The following is a 23,104-nucleotide window of genomic DNA, read 5'->3' as shown; positions in this document are numbered from 1 at the left end:
GGACCATTCACTTTAACATATACTTGAATTATTCAAATTATAATTTATTAAATCTAAGATATATCATAAATTTATATTGGTAAGTAAATAAAATTTTGAATACAACCGTCTAGAGTTGTGATTAACTGTACTCAATCTATATACTCAAACTATTCATCGATTTTACAGACGATAAATACATTTAAAGACATTTTTCAGGTGCGGTTGTTTAATGGCAACTTGCAAGGGAGGAAAATATAAGATCTTAACTCAAATTCATGCCTTATGCGATGGTACAGCAAATGCATTTGGTTTTTTTTCCCTTCTTTTCCAAAACTTCTCTCTATGCTTCGTATATTGCATCAAAATGCTACTCACAAGAGCCTGATATAGCTAGTATGAATTGTGATATAATTGTTGATCGCAAGTAAATGTTATGGTTAACCTATTTGTGGTTTTGATAGAGGGGTGAACGAGATTCTAGGTAAAAGGTCTTATGGAGGCGCTATTCAAGGGTTAGGTGTAATCATGCCGGTTAAACTATATATGAAGTGCATGCCTTATAGGATAGACTTATATAGCCTAGTTAGTTATGTAGCCTTCATGCATGCACCCCACACACAGTAGTTTCAGCATAAGACGAACTATAATTTCTTTCTCCTACTCGTCCATTCAACTGGAAAGTAGTCGAGTATAGAATGAGTAGATACACCAATTTACATGAGAACATGCCAATCATACATACTATTTTGTTTATCTATAAGGTTACCCTCCAATTTTCCTCAGGTTCCAGTGGAAATCACTGTTCAAATCATTCTATGGAGGACTATTGCATGAGTGAGCATACCGATTTCTATACTTTCAGGTGCCAGAACTGTGCTGTAGGGCCATTGCTATCATCTAATAATGTTACTCGTAAGCGAGCATGTAAGATCTTACCTCTGCTGCATGATGAATCGTCAGAAATTGGGTCTTTTTGGAATACTACTGGTTGCTCCAAAACGGCATTATCAGCATATGTTAGACCACTTTGCCCCTTTATGTTTGGTTGTACGTAAATCATGTGAGTGCGTGTGGAAAGTGTGTGTGTACAAGGATCTCCACACTCCTTATCTTCGCAGGCTCGCAGCGGTCAGATTTCAGGAATATCTTTGGGCATGGGTCCTTGCCATTAGGATTCAAGCTTTACTGAATTTTTGCTGGATATAAGATTAAGGAGGCGTAGCTCCAAGTCGTTCTCCAGAGACCATTTGAAGTCGAGGTAAAAGTGCTCAAGTGAGCTGTGCGGACCTATCAGCACTCTGCTTTCTCCACACGAAAATACTTTCTGGTTATGGTCTGTACTCCTACAGGTCGCTTCATTGCTTTAAGTTTGATTATCTACCGTCCAATTACTATCGTAATCTTTGTTATACCACTCATTATCGACGATGGCCGCTAGCCCGAGCCTGTCTCAGCAATTTCTCCATGAATACTCTGGCCACCAGCTGATGGTTGTTGCCATCACCTTCATACCTATCAATATTATCTCCGTATCTCTGCGGTTTTTGGCTCGAAGTTTGAAAAGGACATCTTTAGGCCTCGATGATATCCTCGTTATACCGTCTTTGATACTATGTCTAACGTTGTCCATCCTCGCGATTTGTAAGTCAGCTTACCCGTATCTGTCAGATAATGGTGCCAATCAATGAGCTAACATCACCGCCAATTTCTAGGTATCATAAGGTTCGGAGGAGTGGGGTATCACATTGCAGGTCTTGCAGTTACAAACCCAGGCAAGATCGTGATTTGGAGCAAATTGCTCTTCAGCACACCTTTGGTATATTCCTGGGCGGTTGCGTTTCCTAAACTTGCTATACTTGCAATGTTTCTTCGTATATTCACCAAAGGGTTTTATCGCAACACGGTCATGGTCCTTGCCACCGTTTCCATAGCCCTTGCTTTTGCTGTCTCACTTGTCAGCATTTTCGGGTGTACACCTGTTTCATACTTCTGGGATAAAGCGATACCTAATGGGCACTACAACTTTAATCCGAAAGATTTCTACTTGTGGGCGACTTTACCGAATATCATCACTGATGTCATAATGCTCATCCTTCCCCAACCGATGATTTGGAAATTACACGCAACACGCTCAGTAAAACTCGGATTGAGCTTTACTTTTCTCACAGGTAGCGTGTAAGTAAATAGTATCTTCAAAGCTAAGTACCTGTTAGCTAACATAAAGATCCGATGCAGAGGACTAGTTGCCTCAATATTACGCTTTTCGCAATTCGCTCAGACCGACCCATTTCATGATGGAACCTGGGCTTCGGTGTCCCTCGAGCAATATACGATCATGGAACCTTCTATGTATCTGTTGGCATCTTGTCTACCATCATGTAGACCAATATTCACACACCTGCAATCGTCTCTACCGACAAGAAATTTATCCTTGACCTTTTGGTCACTGGCGAGAAACTGGAAAGGTCGATCAAGCGGCGCGAGAGATTCCCTCCACTCCAATCCTGCCGACAACACTTCCAGGACTGAACTGAGACATCTCAAGTCTTCCACAAAAATCAGCCAGTCTTCTTTCAATAAAGGTGCAAGCCACACCAGGGTATTTTCGATTACGACAGAGAAAAGCCCACAGACCACCCAGGCAAGCATCAAAAATCACAGTATTTCGCCCAATCCTAACCATCATTCTTGCAACTAACCACTTATTTGGCAGTAAATTCAGGCCCGCAGAACAAGATCCAAATCACCAGAGACTTCGAAATATGTTCAGATATTCCGTAGAACAGCGATCGTACTGGTAGTGTTGGTAGCACTACTTCTGAATTGGGACTGCTAGTTTCTATGTGCTATCGGCGGCAATTCACTTAAAACAGGACCTCTATTTCTCTTCATTCATAGATTTGATTTAATGTAGTAAAATTGATTTAGCTGCATTGAAATGTGATACTTTTCGAGTTGCATCAGTATAATTGTGTTACGAGGTTTGCCATCTAGATCATGTGGAAGTGCTCTAGGCTCTCGAGGTGGTTTATAACTAGGCGTCAAGCAGGGACTTAAAGTAATGATAATAATGATATGCAATTCGTAACTAATAGTAGAGTATACTAAATGATTGATCTTGAGCACGAAGCTCTATAATAAAGAAATTCATACTGAATATATAGATCTTCATGCTCCCTTGGATCCTTTTGGATCCTCAAGCTCCAAAAGCTCCAAGTCACGTGTTTTCTGACGGTGCGTGCGTATACGATCCTAAAGTGACCCAGATCACATATTAATTCGATGAAATCTGATCGCTTTTACACAAGGCCTAAGCTCTCCTAATTAATCAGTTGTTACCATCGTAACAAAATATTTATTAAATATCTAGTAATAATCTGTTATACAATCTTTGATTTCTGAAATAGAAAATTTTCGAAAAATATTCAAATAATCATCAAATTCTCAAATATGAGTCTTTTCCGTGGGCGTTTCGTTTCATACCTAGAGAATATTTTTGAGGTTTCTTAATAACCTTACATTGCAATTGCTTAGGTTGAAATCTATTATGCGGGCCACGGGTTGAGACACCCACTGGGCAAATTCGGGTTCATATGGAATAGTTTTTAAAACTTAGGAAACTCGGGCAAATTTGAAGTCGAAATTTACCCGAAAAGTATATCAGTAACACGCTAGCAACATCTTCACATGGTGTTGCATCAACCGTCTGTGCACAGACATCATTCCTTGCTCGTTTCCATGATGTGCTTTTAACGAATCCAAAGGTGCTTCATCTTCATTAATCCTTCAACGCCATCATTCGGAGGCGCTGTTCTTCAGTGGAAAATGGAGAGGGGCTAATGCAGATCAATTTTGAAGAATGCGCGTAATATTGAAAACGACCTTGTCGTTGCGTTAAGGTTACAGCTAATTTAGGGGCCCCACGATCCTACCAGCTTCGATGCTTGTTGTACTCTTGCACACAAATTGGGGACATTGCCGCAAAGTGATTGGAAGGGGAGCGTCTGAAATGGCTGTGGGATGCCATCCCTCCGATTGAAATTCGTAATCAATTTAAACTATTTATAATAACAATTGGACCATGAGGTTATAAGCAACGTTACCGAGTACGATGAGTAGGTGTCACGGTGGCTTATATAAGTAACCTACCCCTCTTTTGAACGACCCCTCTTTTGGACCACCTCACTTTTGGACCACCTCACTTTTGAGCCACCTCTCTTTTAGACTATTTCTCTTTTATATTATTATTATTATTATTATTATTATTATTATTATTATTATTATTATTATTATTATTATTATTATTATTATTATTATTATTATTATTATTATTATTATTATTATTATTATTATTATTATTATTATTATTATTATTATTATTATTATTATTATTATTATTATTATTATTATTAGTAGTATTAGTATTTTAATCTTTTTATAAAAAAAACTTTATATTTAAATATTTAAATTTGAAGATCTTATCATTTTAACAATTCAGAATCTATAAAGTAATATAATATAAGAAATAAAAAAAAGTTTTAAATCCTTAATTTTATATAGGTGAAATATGTGAGTATATCGGGATATCGGGCTTCGTCTGTTTGGGTAAGAGTTTTGGCGTTCTATACCCCTTTCAGAGGTCTCTGTCAGCAAACTGCCAGCAATAGATTACTTCCGCAAGTGCAATCTCTGTTGCGTTGTAATCATCTACCCAATCGCCTCGTTTTGGCCCGTATCGCTGGGGCTAGTATCGAGTTTCATCACTATAGGATCATTGGCGCAGATATTTGAACCTGTGCCTCATAGCTATGCGACGATGACTGCTTTTGGAATTAGCTGGTTCCACCATTAGAAATGCTCAAACGAACGTTGGTGACATTCTTGCACATACCTTATTGTCAATGCACATCTGAGGCGAAGTGCGGCGTGGTGCTGTGAGGATGTTTCCCCACACAACGGTTAGCGATAGCCTTGCTCCGCCGCCCGCGAGTCCCTCTGCCCATCTCCTTTTCCAGCTCCATTCTATATTTAATTTCCTCGAAACCACAATCAGACTTCAGCGTTATTGCAGAAATCTATTCGTACCTTCTCTCTCAATCACCCAACACATTTCATATCTACAGATCTGCCATATAACCAACCACCATGGCAAAGTCGCTCTCTAACTTTACGGGGGCTTCTTCTGCCTTTGGTAAAAAAGAGCTCTTGCCCAATGTTGTAGATGCAATTGCTGCGAAGGAACCAGAAGCTATCTTCGCCGAATATCCTGTCCATCCGACCAGCTACGAGTCTGGTTACCAAAAATTCTCATATGGCACGTTCGCAAATGCCGTCAACGGTATAGCTTGGTGGCTCCAAGAAAAACTGGGCCTTACGAAAGACTTTCCTGCCTTGGCTTATATCGGTCCTAACGATATACTCGTCAACGCTTTCTTGCTGGGAGCTGTCAAGGCTGGGTACAAGGTGTGTAACCTGTTACCCCAGAGTCATATTTCTTATCAAAAACTGACATCTGTTGATATTTTCAAGACACTTCTCATATCACCAAGAAATAGCATTCGTGCACAAGAGAATCTATTTTCCTTTGCTGAATGCAAAACTCTGGTTACAGTAAGCCCGCAACCTGCCCAGCTTCAGCCTATGATAAATGCTCTTTCTTCAATGGGCATTCAAGTTCTGGAGTTACCTAACGTCTTGGAATTGACCGAAAAACATCACCCACATTTCCCGTTTGAAAAGAAGTTTGAAGGCGCCAAAAATGAACCATTCGCTGTCCTACACACTTCTGGAACCACGGAGCTACCAAAGCCTATCGTGTGGAGTCACGATTACATTGCTACGTCTATCCAGCGGCTCGAAGCTCCTGCTGGCTATGTCAATCAAGCGGACCTGTACGCTGGGTATGATTCAATTGCTGATTTTGGTTCACGTTGCTGAGCTAACTTCTGTTCAGTGTTCGCATCTTCAACACATTTCCATATTTTCATGCAAGTCGCCCTAAAATTAGCAGCAGTAGATTTTTACTGACCAGAACAGGCAGCCGGTATTTACTTCGGTTTAGTCAACACTGTTTGCAACCGGAGTGTTGCCATATATCCTATAGCTGGCTTCCCTTCGGCTAGTCTTTTAATCGACGGTCTGAAGCATAACAAGGCCGACATAGCTGTTCTCGTTCCCCCGTACGTTATTGATATTGCCCAGAGTGCAGAAAGTCTCGATTTCATTTCTGCAAACCTGAAACGCATTTTCTACATGGGAGGCGCTATCCCGCCAGCTGCTGGAGACATTATCTCCTCAAAAATTGAGTTCGATGGGCACGTTGGAGCTACCGAAACGGGATTTTACCCTTCCTTGAAGCCAGCTGGAACACGTTCTATCTACTGGGGTCATCATCAATTCGATCCCTCTGCAAATATATCCTTCGAACGCCAAGCCGATGACCTTTATGAAGCAGTCTGGAATAGAAATGCTGATCCAGAAAAAGAACAACCTGTCTTCAAAATCTTTCCAACCCTCCAGAGATGGGGATCAAAGGACCTTTACTCACCCCACCCCACAATCCCAGGTCTTTGGCTCTACCGTGGCCGCGGGGATGACATTATAGTCTTCCTTACTGGCGAAAAGACAAATCCTACTTCCATGGAACATAGTCTCAATCAGCAACCTGAGATCCGCCAAGCAATGGTCATTGGAACATTGAGGTTTCAAGCCGCTCTCTTGATCGAGCTTGCTGATCAAAAGATCATGTCTGCGACAGAAAAAGCAGAAACTATTGAACGTATCTGGCCTGCTATAGAAAAGGCCAATGCGACATGTCCCGCACATGCCCGAGTTGCAAAATCCCATATACTTTTCACAGAGCCAGGACGTCCAATATTGATGTCTGCCAAAGGCACTATTCAGCGTGCCCCAACGTTGAGAGAGTATTCTTCTGAAATAGAAAAATTATATCTGGACGCCGACAGTATGTCAGCGTACACTGTAGGGGATAATGACGAGAATAAAGAACACTTCGACGTGCACAGCACCAACGCAGTTTGTGATCTTTTACGTCAAGCTGTTCTCAAGGTGACAAAATGGGATGATGCAAAGGTGCAAGATGAAGATAATCTGTTTGTTCAAGGAATGGACTCTTTGCAAGCCCTGCAACTCATTCGACATTTGAGGAAGGCTTTAAATAAGCACGATCTCGCAATTACTATTTTGTATACTAATCCTTCCATTGTACAACTTTCTGAGTCCATCGTCGCTATGTCGGAGGAAGACTTGAGTACAAAAACAGAAAATGCATCAAACCGCAGCCATAAGATCCAAGAAATTCTCCAAAAATGCTATGGAGTTATTGACAGCATCTCTACTGAGCATAAGCCTACAGCAGACCCATTACCAGCTACTGAACATGTGGTGGTCTTGACAGGCTCAACTGGTTCTCTTGGTTCCTATATTCTTCAAACGTTGATGCAAAATGCATCTGTGTCACATGTGTACTGCTTAGATCGCATATCAGATTCACATTCTCGCCATCTGAAGAAGAACCAAAACGAAAACAAAGTAACGGACTTGCCAGCTTCTAGAGTTACATTTCTCATGACAGATCTCTCTAAATCCGGCCTGGGCCTGGACGACGAAACATACAAACGCATTCAAGGTTCGGTCACGGATGTCATCCACAGTGCCTGGCCAGTAAATTTTAACCTCTCCCTCGATACATTTAAACCACAACTTGAAGGAATAGTTAATCTTCTGTCATTTGTCTCTGCAGTACCACACCGTATCTCCCTTCTATTCATATCGTCCATCAGTTCGATCTTAGGTCTTGATTCAACTATAGTGCCAGAGAAGATTATTGACGATACATCGGCACCTCTTCCAATGGGCTACGCAGAGAGCAAGTTTATCTCCGAAAATATTCTTGATTATGCTTCCAAAAAGATGTCAAATGTCGATGTCAAAGTTGCTCGTGTAGGTCAGATAGCCGGACCTGCCTATACATCCGGTGTATGGAATAAAGCTGAATGGATGCCCAGTCTGGTAATCACTTCATTCCATGTAGGCTTCATACCAGAAAACCTCGGTAGCGATAAGATGAAGCTAGATTGGGTGCCAGTTGATATCCTTTCCTCTTCATTGATAGATATCTCATTTAACCACGATTCCAAAACCTCAGATTTCGGCGCCAAAGTATTTCATCCATTAAACCAGACCCCGACGACTTGGAATATTTTACTTCCTATCATTCTGAAAACATTGAATGCTTCGAATCCGGATACATATGCCGCTATCTCAGCAATTCCATACGCAGCTTGGCTTCAGAAACTCCGAGATACAGCAAGAGAGTGTGCTCTCTTTAAAAATATGGATCTTGTAGAAATACTCGCAAAATATCCTGCTGTTAAGTTGCTAGAGTTTTTTGAGACTCTGCCGGAGACTAAGTGGTCTGATAAAGAAGTAAGCGAGGCGCTCAAAGCTAGCTCACATTTGGCGAATCTTTCGGGTATTGAATGGGCTTGGATGGAAAAATGGGTCGAAGGATGGATTTAGGGGTTGGAATTGGTCAGAGATGATTCACATTTGGATGGGGAATGTGAAAAGATATCGATGCAGTTTTCGTGTTATGATGAGCTACGAATATATCTATTATACCTTGCAAACTTGTGGGTTTCCCGTTGTTGCAATGATTCAAGACGTGCCGTGCCTTTAAATAACGATTCTTCTTCCACGATTATATCACGTATCAAAAGTCGACGTAATTTGGGTCTTACACATTATATCATTGCCTAGATACGAGATATCATTACTTTAATTTAAAAATAGAACTTCCATTCTCAATCTACCACTTCTACTTGAACAAATTTACCGATTTCCTACTATACCCCACCATAGTTGGAAATGCACTATAATCCGGAGCAAACAAAATCGCATCATTACAATCACTTCCCAAACTCGTATTATTCAACCACGCCGGTTCCCAATAATGAACTCCTCTCCCCAATCCATAAGGTACATCCTTCACCACACTAATGACATTCTTCGTCCACTCCAATTGTCCAGCAACCGTATACGGAATTTCAGGTTCGCTGCTCTCCGGTATGGGATTATACTGTCCGTTGCAAATTGCCGGATAATCCGTCTCGGCAACATGAACGGGTTTTCGATATGTTTCGGCAATATAATTTAATGTTGTGCCTAGGTTGGCTAATGTAGCTGCTGTACCGTAGAAGGGGTAAAACGAGAATCCAAATACGTCCCAGGCGGACAATGGGACACCGTTGGCGGTTAAGGCGGAGAACCAACGTTGTTGCAGTGTTATGTTCCAGCCATCATCGATATGAATCATGACTTGAGGTCTGTGAACCCCGAGAGCAAGTGCATCATCGACACCCGCACGAGCAGATTTCCAAAGCGTGGCTAGCGACGAAAAGTTTTGGTTTAGAGCGCTAGTGGGTTGAATATCAACATCTACATAGCCTACTGGCCATAACATCCCATGACGAATCTCATTACCCAATGCTACGATATCGAGCTTAATTCCAGCTTTTTTGAACGCGACTAATGTATCCTTAACATATCCTCTCAAAGTCCTAGCCAGCGGTTTTAACTCCGTGGGCCAGGCTGCTGGAGGAGGCTGTTTATTTGGATCGACCCATGAATCGCCAAAGTGGAAGTCAAGATAGATTTTATATCCTTGTTTTTGCATTCGTTTTGCAAGTTGGATGTTGTAGGCGAGTCCGTATGTACCGTCGATGGGATTGACCCATTGACGAAGTCGAACGCTGTTCATTCCTCCATCTCCGAGGATTGCCTCCGCGGGTCGCGTGGCGTTGTGTTTGGTGGTGTCTTTGAAAATGGAACCACCTTCCTCGAGCATGAGGAGGGAAGAAAGATCATGGCCTTTGTAGAAATATGAGGAATCTCTGTGGAAAATAAATTGTGAGTAAGGTTATTTCGTTGAAGTAAAGAGCGACTGGTTTTCTTAAACTTACCTTGAATGATTTTCTGGTCTTGCTAATACCAACGGCAAGACCGTGATTAAAAGACCCCAAAACTTCATATTTCCCGTTTATGAATTTTATGTAATCTTATAAACTTAAACTTTCGATCTCAACAGAAAGGAACCTCTGACACAAAAACAAAACTTCGATAACCACCAGCTCACTTTATATAATTTTACAATTCCAAGCCCCTCCACTATCACAGACATCACATCATCACATCATCACCTCACAAATATTATTAAACTCCACGACACGGCAAGGAAAAACCTCTCTTTCCGAGCGAATAAACAACCTCGGTCCAAAAATATCCATATCGAAGCACCACAAATCCACAAACCCACACTAACCCAACATCGCAAATAACAGCACCCCCATTCTCCAGAGTTTTTCTCCAAATCTCTAGATATTGTTGTGGGGTAACATTATCAGGTACCCCTTATTTCTCAACTCCGAACCAATCATATCACGGCGCGAAATTGGTTTCCGGGGAAGCGAGGATGCATGCACGGAGACTAGCTTACGGATTTCGGCCGGTACTAAAAAGTGTGTCACATGGCATTTTGACATTTTATCCGGTATTTTCGGAGATTTGGGGTTTAATGATTGGTGAGCTGAAGGCTGAAGCTTGAATGTACCTGATTTGGGGGAAAGTATCGTGGATATACTCCGTGTGCCATTGTATGGGGATGGAGATGGTATAAAGTCTAGATTTCTCAAAATCAAGAATCACGGTTGGGGTTGCTGTTTTGGAGGGCAGTTGTATGGATTAACCTTACTTGAATAAATAAATTAGAGGGCTTGTTTTACTGAGTTTCTCCCACTTTTGATATTGATATTATTCTTAACTTCTGCATGTTTTCTTTAGCACACGATCGAGCGAACGCTTTTGGTATTGGGTTTCTGAGGTATTGATCTATGAGATTTGGTAATTCTTACTAAGTAGAGATCTCGTGGGCAAATATTCATAAAGGAGGGATATTCCTGTAAATTTTCAAGGTGTTTTTATGACACTTTTATTTCTGCTGCTTTCCATGTATTCATGCCGTTTAAGGTTACAGCTGTGGTCTTGGGCTTGGTATAAGATTTATCCCACTTTTTGTACTGTGTTCATGGAGTACCATGTAAGACTATATCGTCGCTTCGCTTTCATGATTTGTTTCCGGCCTGTCCATGGACTCTCTTTTTATATGTTCATATGTTCATATGTCGATTTTTGTATTTTTCTGCATAATAAGGCTTTTCTTCTAGGATGGATTAATGGTGCAATATGCAGATTTCGAAATATTAGGTCTATTCCTATACATGTAATAGATCTATCACACTACTAGGTTTTTGAAATACGACCCCTAAATTATGTTATTTGTAATGATAGCTACGTTTCAATTTGAGATGATTAATTCTTATAGAAAATGGGGGCGGTTTCTTCCTTCGCTCGGGGTTTTCCCAAGTGGAATGCTTGGATACCTACTTTCTCTATTGTCATGCTATATTGAAGAGTGACATGGCTTATACACCAAAATATTTGTTAAGCTGGAGCTGTTGGAAATTCACCCAGGCCAAAATGAATGTGTAGCTTGAAGTGAGTGTCTACCCGTAGTGCCAATAGCTAGGTTTTTAAGATATAGTGGCTTTATGTATTTTGAATTTAGATATGTCATTTCGCCACTCGAATATTTTAAATGGATAGGTACTTATGGTTCGGGATATCTTGAGGATTTTGGAGCCCTTTGTTGTGTATGCTAAATCAGACTAGAGACATTGCGTGGTTAATATATGACTTCAAAAGCTGGCTTTTAAATCAAACAAAGTCTCACAGATGTACAGAGCCATGATAGATCGTAAGGCTAAAGTGGAAAGTTCGACCTGTGGATAAAACATGCAAAAAAAATCAATGAGGCGGAGTCTCCCGCACCTAAATATTTCAGACAAGCCGAAGTTTGGATAAAATTGTTTGGGAAGATGCAAACAATGCTTTTGCTTTAGCATATCCATCATAGCGAAAAGAGAATCCTCGGGTGTTACTGGTGTTGATGAGGCTTTTTTAAGAAGTCCTGATTTCTAGGATAATTTGGGATGGTATGTAATCATGCGCTTTGCTAATAAACGGAAAAATGAAGTGAAGGGGAAGTGTTGATTTAAAAGCTAAGCTTTAGAAAAATATTAGGTGGAGTTGAACGATCAAGGACTCAGAGATTTCTTTGTGACAGTTCGGCTGACCATCCTGCTTATAACGAAGATTTGATGAGGGAGTGGATGCCAGGAAATATAGATTTCTCCGCTGAGTCTTACTACGTGTGAAGGAAGATGTAAGTTGGATGGGGGAATGAAGGAGATGATCCATTGAAGATGCGCGTGATAATTTCATCGAGCACGAGCATGAACACAACCAAGTCGGCGAGTAATAGGGCACTAACAAACACGTCTACTGACAGACGAGATAATGATGATGATAGAACCACCTCGGTCCACGGAAAACAAGCATCTGAGGAATCATCTGAATCACAGGCATCTGGTACAAAACGCCCCAAGTGTCTAATCCAGGTGATAGACCACAGTAAACCACGCGGCCTTAAATCAGCGTCATTTCTCTAGATCTCGAGAAGCCGAGACATAAAAGACTACAGGATACCGACCAAGCCTGCATCAAAGGCCGACTAGGAAAGCTATAAAGTCAAGAGAGACTGAGTAATAATCTGGAAAATACAATGTCTGCTGAGTCGTCCGGAGAGCAACTGAAATTGAGATATTCAAAAGAAAGTAAAGGAATACATTGCGAGGCAGGAAACCAGATTTTAAACTTCCCGTCACCTTGGCCAAGGTATATTCCTCCCAAAGCTCTACTAAACAATCTCAGCGTAAGAGACCACTCAATTCTTGAATTCTGATGGGCAAATTGAAAAATGGTATGAGCTACTCGAGCATAAGAAATAACTTGACAATGAAATCCCGTTTTGAAAATTGGAAGAGACATGTAGTAACCTAGGTTGATTTTGAAGTTATTAATTTGATATAAGCTTACAATCAGCTCGTATAATCGTGAGCAGATTGAAAGCCATTACATATTTCAAGTTTGCATAGTCTTGATCACATCACAACAACTATTTCCATGATGAATTACTAGATTCTGTTACTACTAAGGGGCTGCCAAAGACAACAACTTTATAACGAAATTACTGCACTCCCCAATTCATTGAGAGCGACTAGTTAATCCATGGGCTCACGGCTCTTTGACTTCATTCTTACTATTGCTCTTGTGTTCATATCATCTAGATTTACTAGATAAATACTTGTGACTATTCCAATTGCAATGAAGAGGTGGCATTATGTGAGACTACCTAATCGAATATACAGAATTCAGAATCGTATTACTGTTGCCTAGATGGTAATTTTTCCTCCTACATCTCTTGATCTTCTACAAGAATGAAATATACTCTACATCATGTGCGCGCAGAAGTTCCAGAGGAAACAAAGTGCTCAGAGAATATTAAACATGTGAGCTCGATCATAATCGCCATACCTTGGGTCCCGCACATAGGTCTGACGCGGATTTGCACAAGAGCTTTATGAAGTATCTGGAGAATTGCAGAGGAGACCTTGGTCCAACTGTTTTCCCGATGATTAGTCTCATTTCCTTGAGAGAAGAGCATAGCGAACTCACGACAGGGAGTATGCAACACATGTTGATTTTCCCAACAGAAGCACAGACTTCGTTGAAAGATGCTACATCGTGGAATGCTTCTGGTGCTATTTTTCATTGTATTAGTTTTGTGCTTCGGCGGGGAAAGGGTGCATTTACGAGCTTCGCAATTCAAATCAGCGACTCCTAAGACATTGATATCGCAGCATTGAGGACTTCCAGTCGTACAGATGAAGTCTGTTCGAGGGGAAAGAGTTGCGGGCATGGAGAGAGTGGGTGTGAGGAGGGTTATAAAGGTGATGATGTTACTGATTCTTGAGAAAATCATTTTGATGGGAGTCTGTTGTGTGATTAATTTATAAATATGGTGATTTTTTTCTTGAAGCTAGTATCAAAAGCAAGGTTGATGAAGAAGTGATCGTAATGATGAAATGGGATTGAGTGATGGTGTAGGAAACTCCCTCATTTTATACCTGTTCCTGGGCCAGCCCTTCATCATTTTTTTACACCACCTTGAGTCAACCATGGCTCATGTAAATTATATGATGTCAGCGGGAGATCCTTTTTTGATAATTAACACCAGAATGATGTTACCTAGCACACTTCAGCTTCTTAATGGAAGACATTTTCATCAAAAAAGTGGTACAAGCCATGTATTCTGGCGATTCATATGGCAATCACAAAGCCCCTTTCTTATGTGAAGAGTGATATAGACTTGGATGAAACTAATAGAGGCCAATTCCCAAGACTGTCTTAAGTTTCATACGATATAATAGGCACTAGCCAAGTTACTGTTTCAGACCAAGCTTTCAAAAGAAGAAAAGGGAAGGCTTAGGAACCAATGATCCGTGACTTGCACAATTTTTTGGATATTCAAGATTACACACTGCCGTTGAAGAAGGTCTTATATAATATATCTGCTAATCCTCAGGGTTTCCTTAGACCCCTAACAATTTAATTGGTATATATCTTGCTCAGACCGAGAATTGGATAAATATTATACATGTACAATGTGCATCCATGAGTCCCAGGTTCTGGACTGCTATCCTCGTGGATGATCGTATTGTGTTCCGGGAAAGCTGGTGCTTTGAGGGCAGCTACACTCCCTTCTTCAGCCTAGAAGAAGACATTAACCAAACTAGCTTTATAGATACAGAGTATCAGACCATAATAGATATGTAGACATTTAGAGAGAATTTCTAAACCAGCGACAACATCCATAACAGCAAAACTTTCTTTGTTGTACAAATTTGTTAATCGAAATATCAAAACTTGAAATCACACCAGTTGCCAAGCAAGAAAAGATCTGAATGTGTCACCTTGCCTATATATAGCAAAGCATAGAATAGCATGTCAATTTATGAAAAGGACATCAATTGCTCAGCAAGTGGCAAAAGTTTCAGTTCTTTGCGGATCTTTACAAAAAGTCGTCGCGCAACCCGACCTGTCAATTAGAGACAAATGACAATTCAAAAAGGTAACTTTGCCCGAATGGCTAGCATTCTCTCTCCCGCTTTCTCAAGAGATTCTTGATACTTTAACTTGATTTGTTGATCTTTAACCGGACCTTTTGTCATCGACATTATGCGTTTGACACAGTGGGAAAGCCATGCTAGCAAGAAGGTTTTTGTTCTTTGCTGACATTGCACTTGTCGGAAATGTATTCCCGCAATGTCTTCCCACAAGAACTGTGTGAACGAAGTGAATGACTTCAATTCAATTACTACTGTAATAAAGAACTAGGCGAACGCGAAAGAGACTAGCTCTTTTAGTAAGTCTATATAAGACTTACTACTTTCAATATGTAGCTAGCTCTTTAGACAGAATACAATTAGACATACAGGACCTACGTAATCCGTGGGTGCTACGTCTTCCGTATCCTTCTCGTACCAACAAGAACTGTTGAGCGGGGAAGCTGGAGATTTCTGTAGCTTATGTAAGATGATAACCTATGCTAGGAAGCACGTGTGCGGGAAAGCTTCTCCCAACGACCTACTTATCTATATCTACACATGATGTATGTGTACGTTATGTTAACCAGATATCAGTAGACTATTTATTTGTTGCTACATCTGGCTTAAATTGCAATAAAAATATACTCGCTCGGCTTGATTCACGACGGATCCATTTTCAACTGTCCCGGCCCCTGTCTTCCTGGATACCATACAGTGTTAACGTTGCCATACTTTCCAGATTTGCAAGCTCTATTGTATGCATCTTCAAATGTCGCAAGAATTTTCGAAGAATGCGTTGAGTAGATCGTCCACAACTTTGTAGTTCGAACTCTATCTCTGACTATTAATAAATTGCTGGAACTAACAAAGACTGTCTTTAAGGAACATACGTCTCTTTAAATTCAATCTTCCCTTGAAGCAGAAGATGAGCATGATGATTTACGAAGAAAATTTTATCTCTCCACCGTTCTCCGCCGTCTCTTCTGCATCTCAGCAACATTACATATTTGAGTTACTGCTTCTTACAATCGTATCTGGATCGTGTTCATACTCTCAAACCACGTCATTTACTTCAGCTACATATTGGATCCCGTTATTACATCTACTGAGTACGGTCCGCACTTGGCCAGTCCTTCTTATGAAGTGAAGGGTACGGGTCCTCCTTCCTGGGTGGAGTCGCAGCGTGTTCTCCGGGCTCTCTGGAATTTTCAAATGGATTCCGAATTACAAGGGGCTATAAACTTGAGTTCTTAGTTGTCAAAAAATGCCAAGAAGCATTCAGTGAAATACCTCAAATTCCGAGAAACAATTCATCGACAGAAAAACGAAATGGAATGTGTGATAGAGTATCTACTTGAAGCCACTAGCATGAAATTCCTACCCATGAATTGTCGTATCTTTAGCAATCCATCGCCACTTTTGAACATGCCGTACCAAGGCTTCATCTGTCCGCCATGGCCTTAATTTGAACCACACAACGATTAAATAGCAAGGTTTTGGTAGCAGGACCCCGAGGCCTTGAGCCAACGATCTCTAGGTTCGCATCTTTATATGATAATGTGTCTTAGGTTAATTCATAGTCCTGTGAATCTACTAGAGGAAAGATCATGGAGGCCTTATCGACGGTTAGGGCACGGGATATGGCACCTTCAAAGAATGTGCAAGCTGCAGTTCTCGACAGTCACTAAAAGCATTGAAACCTCCAAATGGAGGACGACAGCTTGGATCTCAGCACGCAAGCATACTCCCTGCATAACTTGCAGTTTACCTGGATGAGCATTTTTGGAATGTCGCTCATTATTTCCTCGAACTCAGATGGCCCTTAGATTTTGAAGCTCTCATTGTGCTGTAGCATCTTTTGAACCTCAGATTTCTTTGGGCTGAAGTCAATATGGTATATTTTGATTTTGCTGGGCCTTCTGCGACAACTAGAATCAAAATATAAGGTCTTATCACTTTCATGAAAATTGCGATTAGTAGACGCGAAGAAGGTCGAAAACAGATGAATTCAAGCAATGATTGGGTTCGTTTTACCATGCATCTATGGATTTACACTTTCTTCGGTCTATTTAATAAGCCCGCATATATACCATTAAAAAGGAAATTTGAGTTGGCTTTTTGTATTCTTTGACTACCTACATCCAAAGCACATCTACACTATTGGGAAATGTCGTTAAAGAATAGGGGTCATTTCTCCATTAAGAGAATCTAAAGCTGCCTAAAAAGGAAAGTAAATAAACGAAATTCTAGGCGTAAAAGGATTTACATATATTTTGTACCTTCCACCTTGATATCATAAAATAGTACTTATTTCCATACATGATATCACTCATCTACTGTTGTATTGACATTTCAATGGAAAGTAAAATGTACAACGTGGATTCTGCCCAAGGCGGTAAGGAAAAAATATATAAATATAAGATCTTACAACTTCCCCAGCCACTCGATTTATCAAGCTCAAACGCCTCAAAAATCCCCGCATCACCCAATAAATTATCCCCTCCATCTCCACAGTAACCATTGATCCATTGATATTTGAAGACAATTATGACGATGCAACAGCTGGCAATACACTCGGTGAGGGGATCTTCACTCAGCCAAATATTTAACTCTTGAAATTTTAAAAAATATATTCACAACTCTGTTTAACAAATACTTCATTGACTATCAATCTCAATTACTGGCTATCTTAATATCTGTCGCTCAAGATAAGCTCAATTTTTGGGTATATTTTACCGGGAAGTCAATAAATAAAATAGGTGGTTGGGCAGCGAACCTTGGAATAAAACAACGGGTAATTTTTCTCTTCCATTCCTCGGACTTTTTTTACTCTCTTATTTTCACACATTCCTACTACTCGTACTAATCATTGAAGTTAACTTAGGCCTATATTTCCATCTTGAAAACGTCAAAATGCGTTACCAATCTTCATTCCTCGCATTCTCCCTCATCACCACAAACGCAGCTCTTCAAATACCATCGCTGCTCTCACCACCGGAACCCTTCTACGCACCACTTTCCCTCAACCTCGATATCTCTTCAGAAGCATCTTTAATATCAAATGAAACCATCCTTCCAGATACCTCACCCGCCTCCTCAAAACCTAAACCCGAACTCCTCAAACGCAATGGAAATTGTCCTTCAAACTATAATTCGTGCTCTACTTTGAATGCCGCAGATGGGGGTGCATGTTGTCCGGCTTCAGCAACTTGTTCAACAGATGCTTCTCATAATATAGCTTGTTGTGCAATCGGCGCATCATGTACTGGCACCGTCACAACTCCTGGTGCGACTCCAGCATCGGTTTCTGCGACGGTGACGGGAACATTCGTGCCGAATGCTTATTTCCCATTTCCAATTCTACCTACGAATTATGTCAATTCGGCAGCATGTAGTAGCGCGACGGATGCTTGTGCTAAGAATTATGCGATTTGTACTGTTGATCTTCAAGGGGGAATGGGCGGTGCAATTACGATATCGGCTCCAAATGGAGGGGTAACTGTAGCAGCTAGTGTTCCCACCGGAGGATACTTAGGAGAAGCTAGTGCGGCGAGTGTTTGTCAGAGTTTGAGTAGTGTTGCTTGTGCGGCTGTGGAGAGTGGAGGATGTGCGAGATATGGAACAGGAACCGCGACAACAACTGCTGGTTTTGTTATTGGGACGAACGGTGTTGGTGCTATGATTCCGAGACCAACTATGATGAATTGTTTGCCATATGCGGCTGCTGCGGCTGGAGTTATGGGGCTGGTGATTTGAGGGAAGTGTAAAGATTGGATATTTTATGGATTGTCATTGTAAGGATACGATGTGATATGATTTACTTACGGTATAAGAGGAGGGGTATGGAAACAGTATTGTTTCAGGGTAAAGATATGCGACAATGTTACGATGTACGACAGACGGAATGACTTAAGATGAGATGAAAGGGTTAGCGAGTGAAAGAGCGCTTGTAAAAAAGCTTGATGAGGAAATATTTATGCTGAGCGATAGAGCATGGCTTTGGAGTTTGATGATTAATGAATTTGGATGAGGTTTTTGATGTGGAATGATATGAGGGAATTTGATGGGAGTTATTTATAAGTATTATACCTAGATAAATATCAATGCGCACAGTTTATGAACTTATAAGGAATTGATTACCTAGTGGTTTTCTTTGATGTCGATTTACAGTTTAGACATGATATCATAAACCGGAGATACATCAAGTCCGAAGGCATCGTAGTAGGAAACTGATCTTGACCACTTGACGGGTAATTCGAATCAATTGTGATATATCTGCATACTAGCTATAGGGAGTTGTTATTAGTTGTCAAATGTTGGTCTTATATATATATATAGATGATTAATCGACCACAGAACCATTTCTCATAGTGTGCCTTTCCATCCCACCCCACTAGAACCCCGCATTTCGTCATAATCTTCAACCTCATATCATCACACTACACAATAAACACAACATTAACGACACTACAGTACTTCCTCTTCATAGAATCTATTCAATTGCTTTACATAAAAACCATAGTTCAAAATACCCTCTATAAACTCCTCCTCTCCTCACCTGATCACATCCCACACTACCATCACCAACCACCCATCATGACCCCAACCACCCCCCCCCTCTTCCCAACCTTCAAAACCCTCTCCATCCCCATCAACTCCACCATCTCAATCCACACCCTTGTGGGACCACATAATGGTCCTCCTCTCCTTCTGATTCATGGCTTTCCGCAATCCCATCATATTTGGCATTTAGTGGCTCCCCGGTTGCTGGGTGAGTTTTCCCTGGTTTTGGTCGATTTGAGGGGGTATGGAGGGAGTGTTACGGAGGGGTTTGATGGAGGTGGTGAGGATGGTGGGGAGGGGGAGCACGGAGGGCTTAGTAAGAGTGTTATGGTAGGTTCTCTGGAGGGGGTTTTATTTATGGGGTGTTGTGTATTTTTTTTTCCTTTGGTGGGTGGTATAGGTGGTAGGTAGATGGAAGGCCTTTCAAGACAGTTAGTTTGCTGTTTTTTCTTCAATGGTGATAATATTCCTTGGAATAAATGGTTGAAAGTAACAACAGCAAGAAACCAGAATCAATTATCTCATCCAGAATTCCCGCTTACTTTACACAATCCAAAAATCCACTAACATCCTCCCCAGGGCTCCGATCTCCTAACCGTCATGACCTCCCTAGGTCACCCACACTTCTCCATCCTAGCCCACGACCGCGGCGCCCGCGTAGCCCACCAACTAGCCATCAACCACCCTGAAGCCATCCAAAAACTCATGTTACTCGATATCCTCCCCACACTAACCATGTACGAACGAGGAAAATACACCTGGTATCAGAAATACTGGCATTGGCCCTTCCTCTCTCAACCCTTTCCCTTTCCCGAAAAAGCTATTCTTTCAAACCCGGCACTTTTTGCTGAGAAATTTTTGGGGAAAGCGGGTATGGGGAAGGGATTCATTTTTAATGAGGAGGTGAGGGCGGTTTATGAGGGAATGTTGAGAGATAAATATTGTGTGCATGCGATGTGTGAGGATTATAGGGCTGGGGCGACGGTGGATCTTGAGGAGCAGAGGAGGGATAGGGAGGCGGGGAGGAAGATTCGTTGTGATGTTTTTGTGGTTTGGGGGGGGAAGGGGGCAATAGAGAGTGAGTTTGGGGATGTGCTGGGGTTGTGGAGGGATGTTTGTGAGGGGAGGGTTGAGGGGTGTGCTGTTGATGGGGGACATTATGTTCCGGAGGAATGTTCGGAGGAGTTGGTGGAGTTGGTGAGGAAGTGGTTTTAGATTGCCTAGAAAGGAGGTGTTTGTTGAGCTGTGAAGGCGATGATGTATTTTTGTGGTGATGATGTAATAGGAGCAGCTTCTTTTTTTTACAGAATCTGAGGAGTGAATATGAAACCAATGGTGAAAGGAGTGGTGTAAAAACACTATTTGGATCCAGAATCTTCCTCCTCCAATAACCACCTCAAACTTCCATCAATGTAACCCAACAAGGAATAATCAAATAATCGAATAAATCCATAATATATACAACCCTCCACATCCACTCAGAAATCATTACGAGTTCTTCACATCAAACTCTCAATCTATCTCCTTATTCATATTTCCATATAATCTTACAAACCGCCAAACTCTGATAAAAGAATTTCACTAGGAGAAATACAGTAGTAATGATATAATCCCGCACACATTGTCTTCAAATAGGCCGCTGTCTAAAGTCTCATGAGATAACATAGCGAGCGGACTTTACACTAAGCTATTATGACTTTGCAAGTCTTTCGAATTCCTGGGTCGCTGTGATGTGTTCTTTCTAATATAGGGGTTTGATTGTAAGGAGAAGATAAATATGTGTGTAATAGTTAAAAAGTAAAATTATTATAAATACAGATGCGGATATTTGACATTGTGATCTGAATAAATAATTTTACAAATACATTTCCAGCTTTGCATAAGTAAATACTGGGATATAAAATATTTTTTTTCTTTCTCTGTGGGATTTTGGTGTCAGAATCGAAGTAAGATCTTAATACATGATGAGGACTTGCTTAAAAGTTGGAAGAAGGGGTAAATAGGAAATGGGATTGGGAAAGAGGGGGGTAGGATTTTAGATTCAATGCATGATTGAAATTGAGGGAGTCTTGGGATAGGAGCTTGAAGGTTTTCTTTTTTGGTTTGGTTTGGTTTGGTTTGATATACTAGGAAGAGAAAAGATTGGAAAAGAAAAGAAAGGAGGAACTTATCTATTATAAAGTCATGATTGATGATGGCCAAAACTAGAAGTGATAGTGGTTAGGTCATTGAGAATCATTTATTAGTAATATCTCGAATATATTAATAAAATTCCGATGGTAAAAACAACCGTACATGCATTTACTCACTCTCAAAGTCCATGGAACTCCTTCCTCCATAGATATTCTTAGTGAATTTATATAAAATCATGTTACGAGGTTTGCCGTCTAGATCACGTGGAAGTGCTCTAGGCTCTCGAGGTGGTTTATAACTAGGCGTCAAGCAGGGACTTAAAGTAATGATAATAATGATATGCAATTCGTAACTAATAGTAGAGTATACTAAATGATTGATCTTGAGCACGAAGCTCTATACAAAGGAAATCCATCTTGATTATATAGTCCTTCATGCTTCTATGATCACCAGTGATCACCTATATCGTGATCCTTAGTGATCCTTAATGATCACTACTGATCATTTGTGATCACGTGCCTTGGTAGTTGTGTAGCCCGTCGTAACACTTTCAGGAAGTATCATTGTACTTCCAGAAAGTACTATTCTATATTTTTGATTAAATTTAACCCCACTTTTCCTTCAATAATGATCAATATTCAAGAAACATATTTCATATACATACCTTTTGCTTTCTTAAGGCTTTTGTGTGGTTGCACATACTGAGAATGGTCGAGTAATATGACGGAGGCAGGATTTGTAATAGGAAGGGCTAAGGCGAAACTTGGGTTTGTTGCTAGGGAAGTTTTAATGAGGATGAAAGGTACATTTGTACTGACTTTTTGAAAGTGAAAAATAAAGTTTTATGAGAGGAAACAGGATCTTTAATGGCAATATTTATGGTAAAAAGTGCTGGGTGTAAAATACTCTCTGAAGTGCAAATGATAATAAAAATGACACACACCGCAGTATTAAACAAAGTTCTTGATAAAGCATGATTAATGGTATGACCATGATTCTTTCTTCTTCACATATAACTATTCATTTTCGAGTAACAATTATACAAAATAGGAGTGAAAGATTGATTGTGGCCATGGATCAGTAAATAGATATATATGCACAACTCTACCGCCCTCAATTTTCAAGTCCCTAACCCCATAGCCTTAGCGCAAACACCAAAGTAAACGAAGCTAAATTATAGGGATGGCATGATTGGCCTCTTTATCCCATATCAGCTAGTCACATCTGCGACTCTAAAACAAAAAAATCTAAGATTACCTAGCATATTATCTCTTAGATCTATAGAATCCCTAGCTCTTTCATGTAATCTTACCACTTAGTTTCCTCCCCAGAAGAGATAA

The 23,104-nt window shown here is 40.6% G+C and overlaps 9 protein-coding genes across 9 annotated transcripts; 5 read left to right on the top strand and 4 right to left on the bottom strand.

Moving 5' to 3' along the window:
* Window positions 1-1,312: 1,312 nt before the first annotated feature.
* On the top strand, window positions 1,313-2,225 carry SS1G_01219 (hypothetical protein; the record flags this gene model as incomplete). Its single annotated transcript, XM_001596975.1, has 3 exons — window positions 1,313-1,349; window positions 1,695-2,157; window positions 2,207-2,225. 3 exons carry the CDS (start codon window positions 1,313-1,315, stop codon window positions 2,223-2,225), a joined length of 519 nt encoding a protein of 172 aa, XP_001597025.1.
* Window positions 2,226-3,642: 1,417 nt separating this feature from the next.
* Window positions 3,643-3,958, bottom strand: SS1G_01218 (predicted protein; the record flags this gene model as incomplete). The annotated part of the gene is made up of 2 exons (XM_001596974.1): window positions 3,643-3,766; window positions 3,915-3,958. The coding sequence occupies 2 exons, from the start codon at window positions 3,956-3,958 to the stop codon at window positions 3,643-3,645; spliced, it is 168 nt and encodes a 55-aa protein (XP_001597024.1).
* Window positions 3,959-5,127: 1,169 nt separating this feature from the next.
* On the top strand, window positions 5,128-8,523 carry SS1G_01217 (hypothetical protein; the record flags this gene model as incomplete). The annotated part of the gene is made up of 4 exons (XM_001596973.1): window positions 5,128-5,445; window positions 5,512-5,882; window positions 5,936-5,994; window positions 6,044-8,523. The coding sequence occupies 4 exons, from the start codon at window positions 5,128-5,130 to the stop codon at window positions 8,521-8,523; spliced, it is 3,228 nt and encodes a 1,075-aa protein (XP_001597023.1).
* Window positions 8,524-8,821: 298 nt separating this feature from the next.
* On the bottom strand, window positions 8,822-10,536 carry SS1G_01216 (hypothetical protein; the record flags this gene model as incomplete). The annotated part of the gene is made up of 4 exons (XM_001596972.1): window positions 8,822-9,896; window positions 9,966-9,987; window positions 10,315-10,376; window positions 10,499-10,536. 4 exons carry the CDS (start codon window positions 10,534-10,536, stop codon window positions 8,822-8,824), a joined length of 1,197 nt encoding a protein of 398 aa, XP_001597022.1.
* A 2,146-nt stretch (window positions 10,537-12,682) lies between these two features.
* On the top strand, window positions 12,683-12,862 carry SS1G_01215 (predicted protein; the record flags this gene model as incomplete). Its single annotated transcript, XM_001596971.1, has 1 exon — window positions 12,683-12,862. The coding sequence occupies one exon, from the start codon at window positions 12,683-12,685 to the stop codon at window positions 12,860-12,862; it is 180 nt and encodes a 59-aa protein (XP_001597021.1).
* Window positions 12,863-13,538: 676 nt separating this feature from the next.
* Window positions 13,539-13,942, bottom strand: SS1G_01214 (predicted protein; the record flags this gene model as incomplete). Its single annotated transcript, XM_001596970.1, has 3 exons — window positions 13,539-13,580; window positions 13,636-13,721; window positions 13,774-13,942. The coding sequence occupies 3 exons, from the start codon at window positions 13,940-13,942 to the stop codon at window positions 13,539-13,541; spliced, it is 297 nt and encodes a 98-aa protein (XP_001597020.1).
* A 1,141-nt stretch (window positions 13,943-15,083) lies between these two features.
* On the bottom strand, window positions 15,084-16,001 carry SS1G_01213 (predicted protein; the record flags this gene model as incomplete). Its single annotated transcript, XM_001596969.1, has 5 exons — window positions 15,084-15,302; window positions 15,456-15,539; window positions 15,714-15,768; window positions 15,801-15,909; window positions 15,959-16,001. 5 exons carry the CDS (start codon window positions 15,999-16,001, stop codon window positions 15,084-15,086), a joined length of 510 nt encoding a protein of 169 aa, XP_001597019.1.
* A 1,980-nt stretch (window positions 16,002-17,981) lies between these two features.
* On the top strand, window positions 17,982-18,824 carry SS1G_01212 (hypothetical protein; the record flags this gene model as incomplete). The annotated part of the gene is made up of 1 exon (XM_001596968.1): window positions 17,982-18,824. One exon carries the CDS (start codon window positions 17,982-17,984, stop codon window positions 18,822-18,824), a length of 843 nt encoding a protein of 280 aa, XP_001597018.1.
* An 840-nt stretch (window positions 18,825-19,664) lies between these two features.
* SS1G_01211 (hypothetical protein) lies at window positions 19,665-20,846 on the top strand (the record flags this gene model as incomplete). Its single annotated transcript, XM_001596967.1, has 2 exons — window positions 19,665-19,961; window positions 20,211-20,846. 2 exons carry the CDS (start codon window positions 19,665-19,667, stop codon window positions 20,844-20,846), a joined length of 933 nt encoding a protein of 310 aa, XP_001597017.1.
* Window positions 20,847-23,104: the final 2,258 nt, after the last annotated feature.

The sequence above is a fragment of the Sclerotinia sclerotiorum genome, genomic scaffold, assembly GCF_000146945.2.
Source record: "Sclerotinia sclerotiorum 1980 UF-70 scaffold_2 genomic scaffold, whole genome shotgun sequence".
Taxonomy (NCBI): domain Eukaryota; kingdom Fungi; phylum Ascomycota; class Leotiomycetes; order Helotiales; family Sclerotiniaceae; genus Sclerotinia; species Sclerotinia sclerotiorum.
The sequence above is the reverse complement of the archived record's forward strand: the minus strand, read 5'-3'. Positions and strand labels throughout refer to the sequence as shown.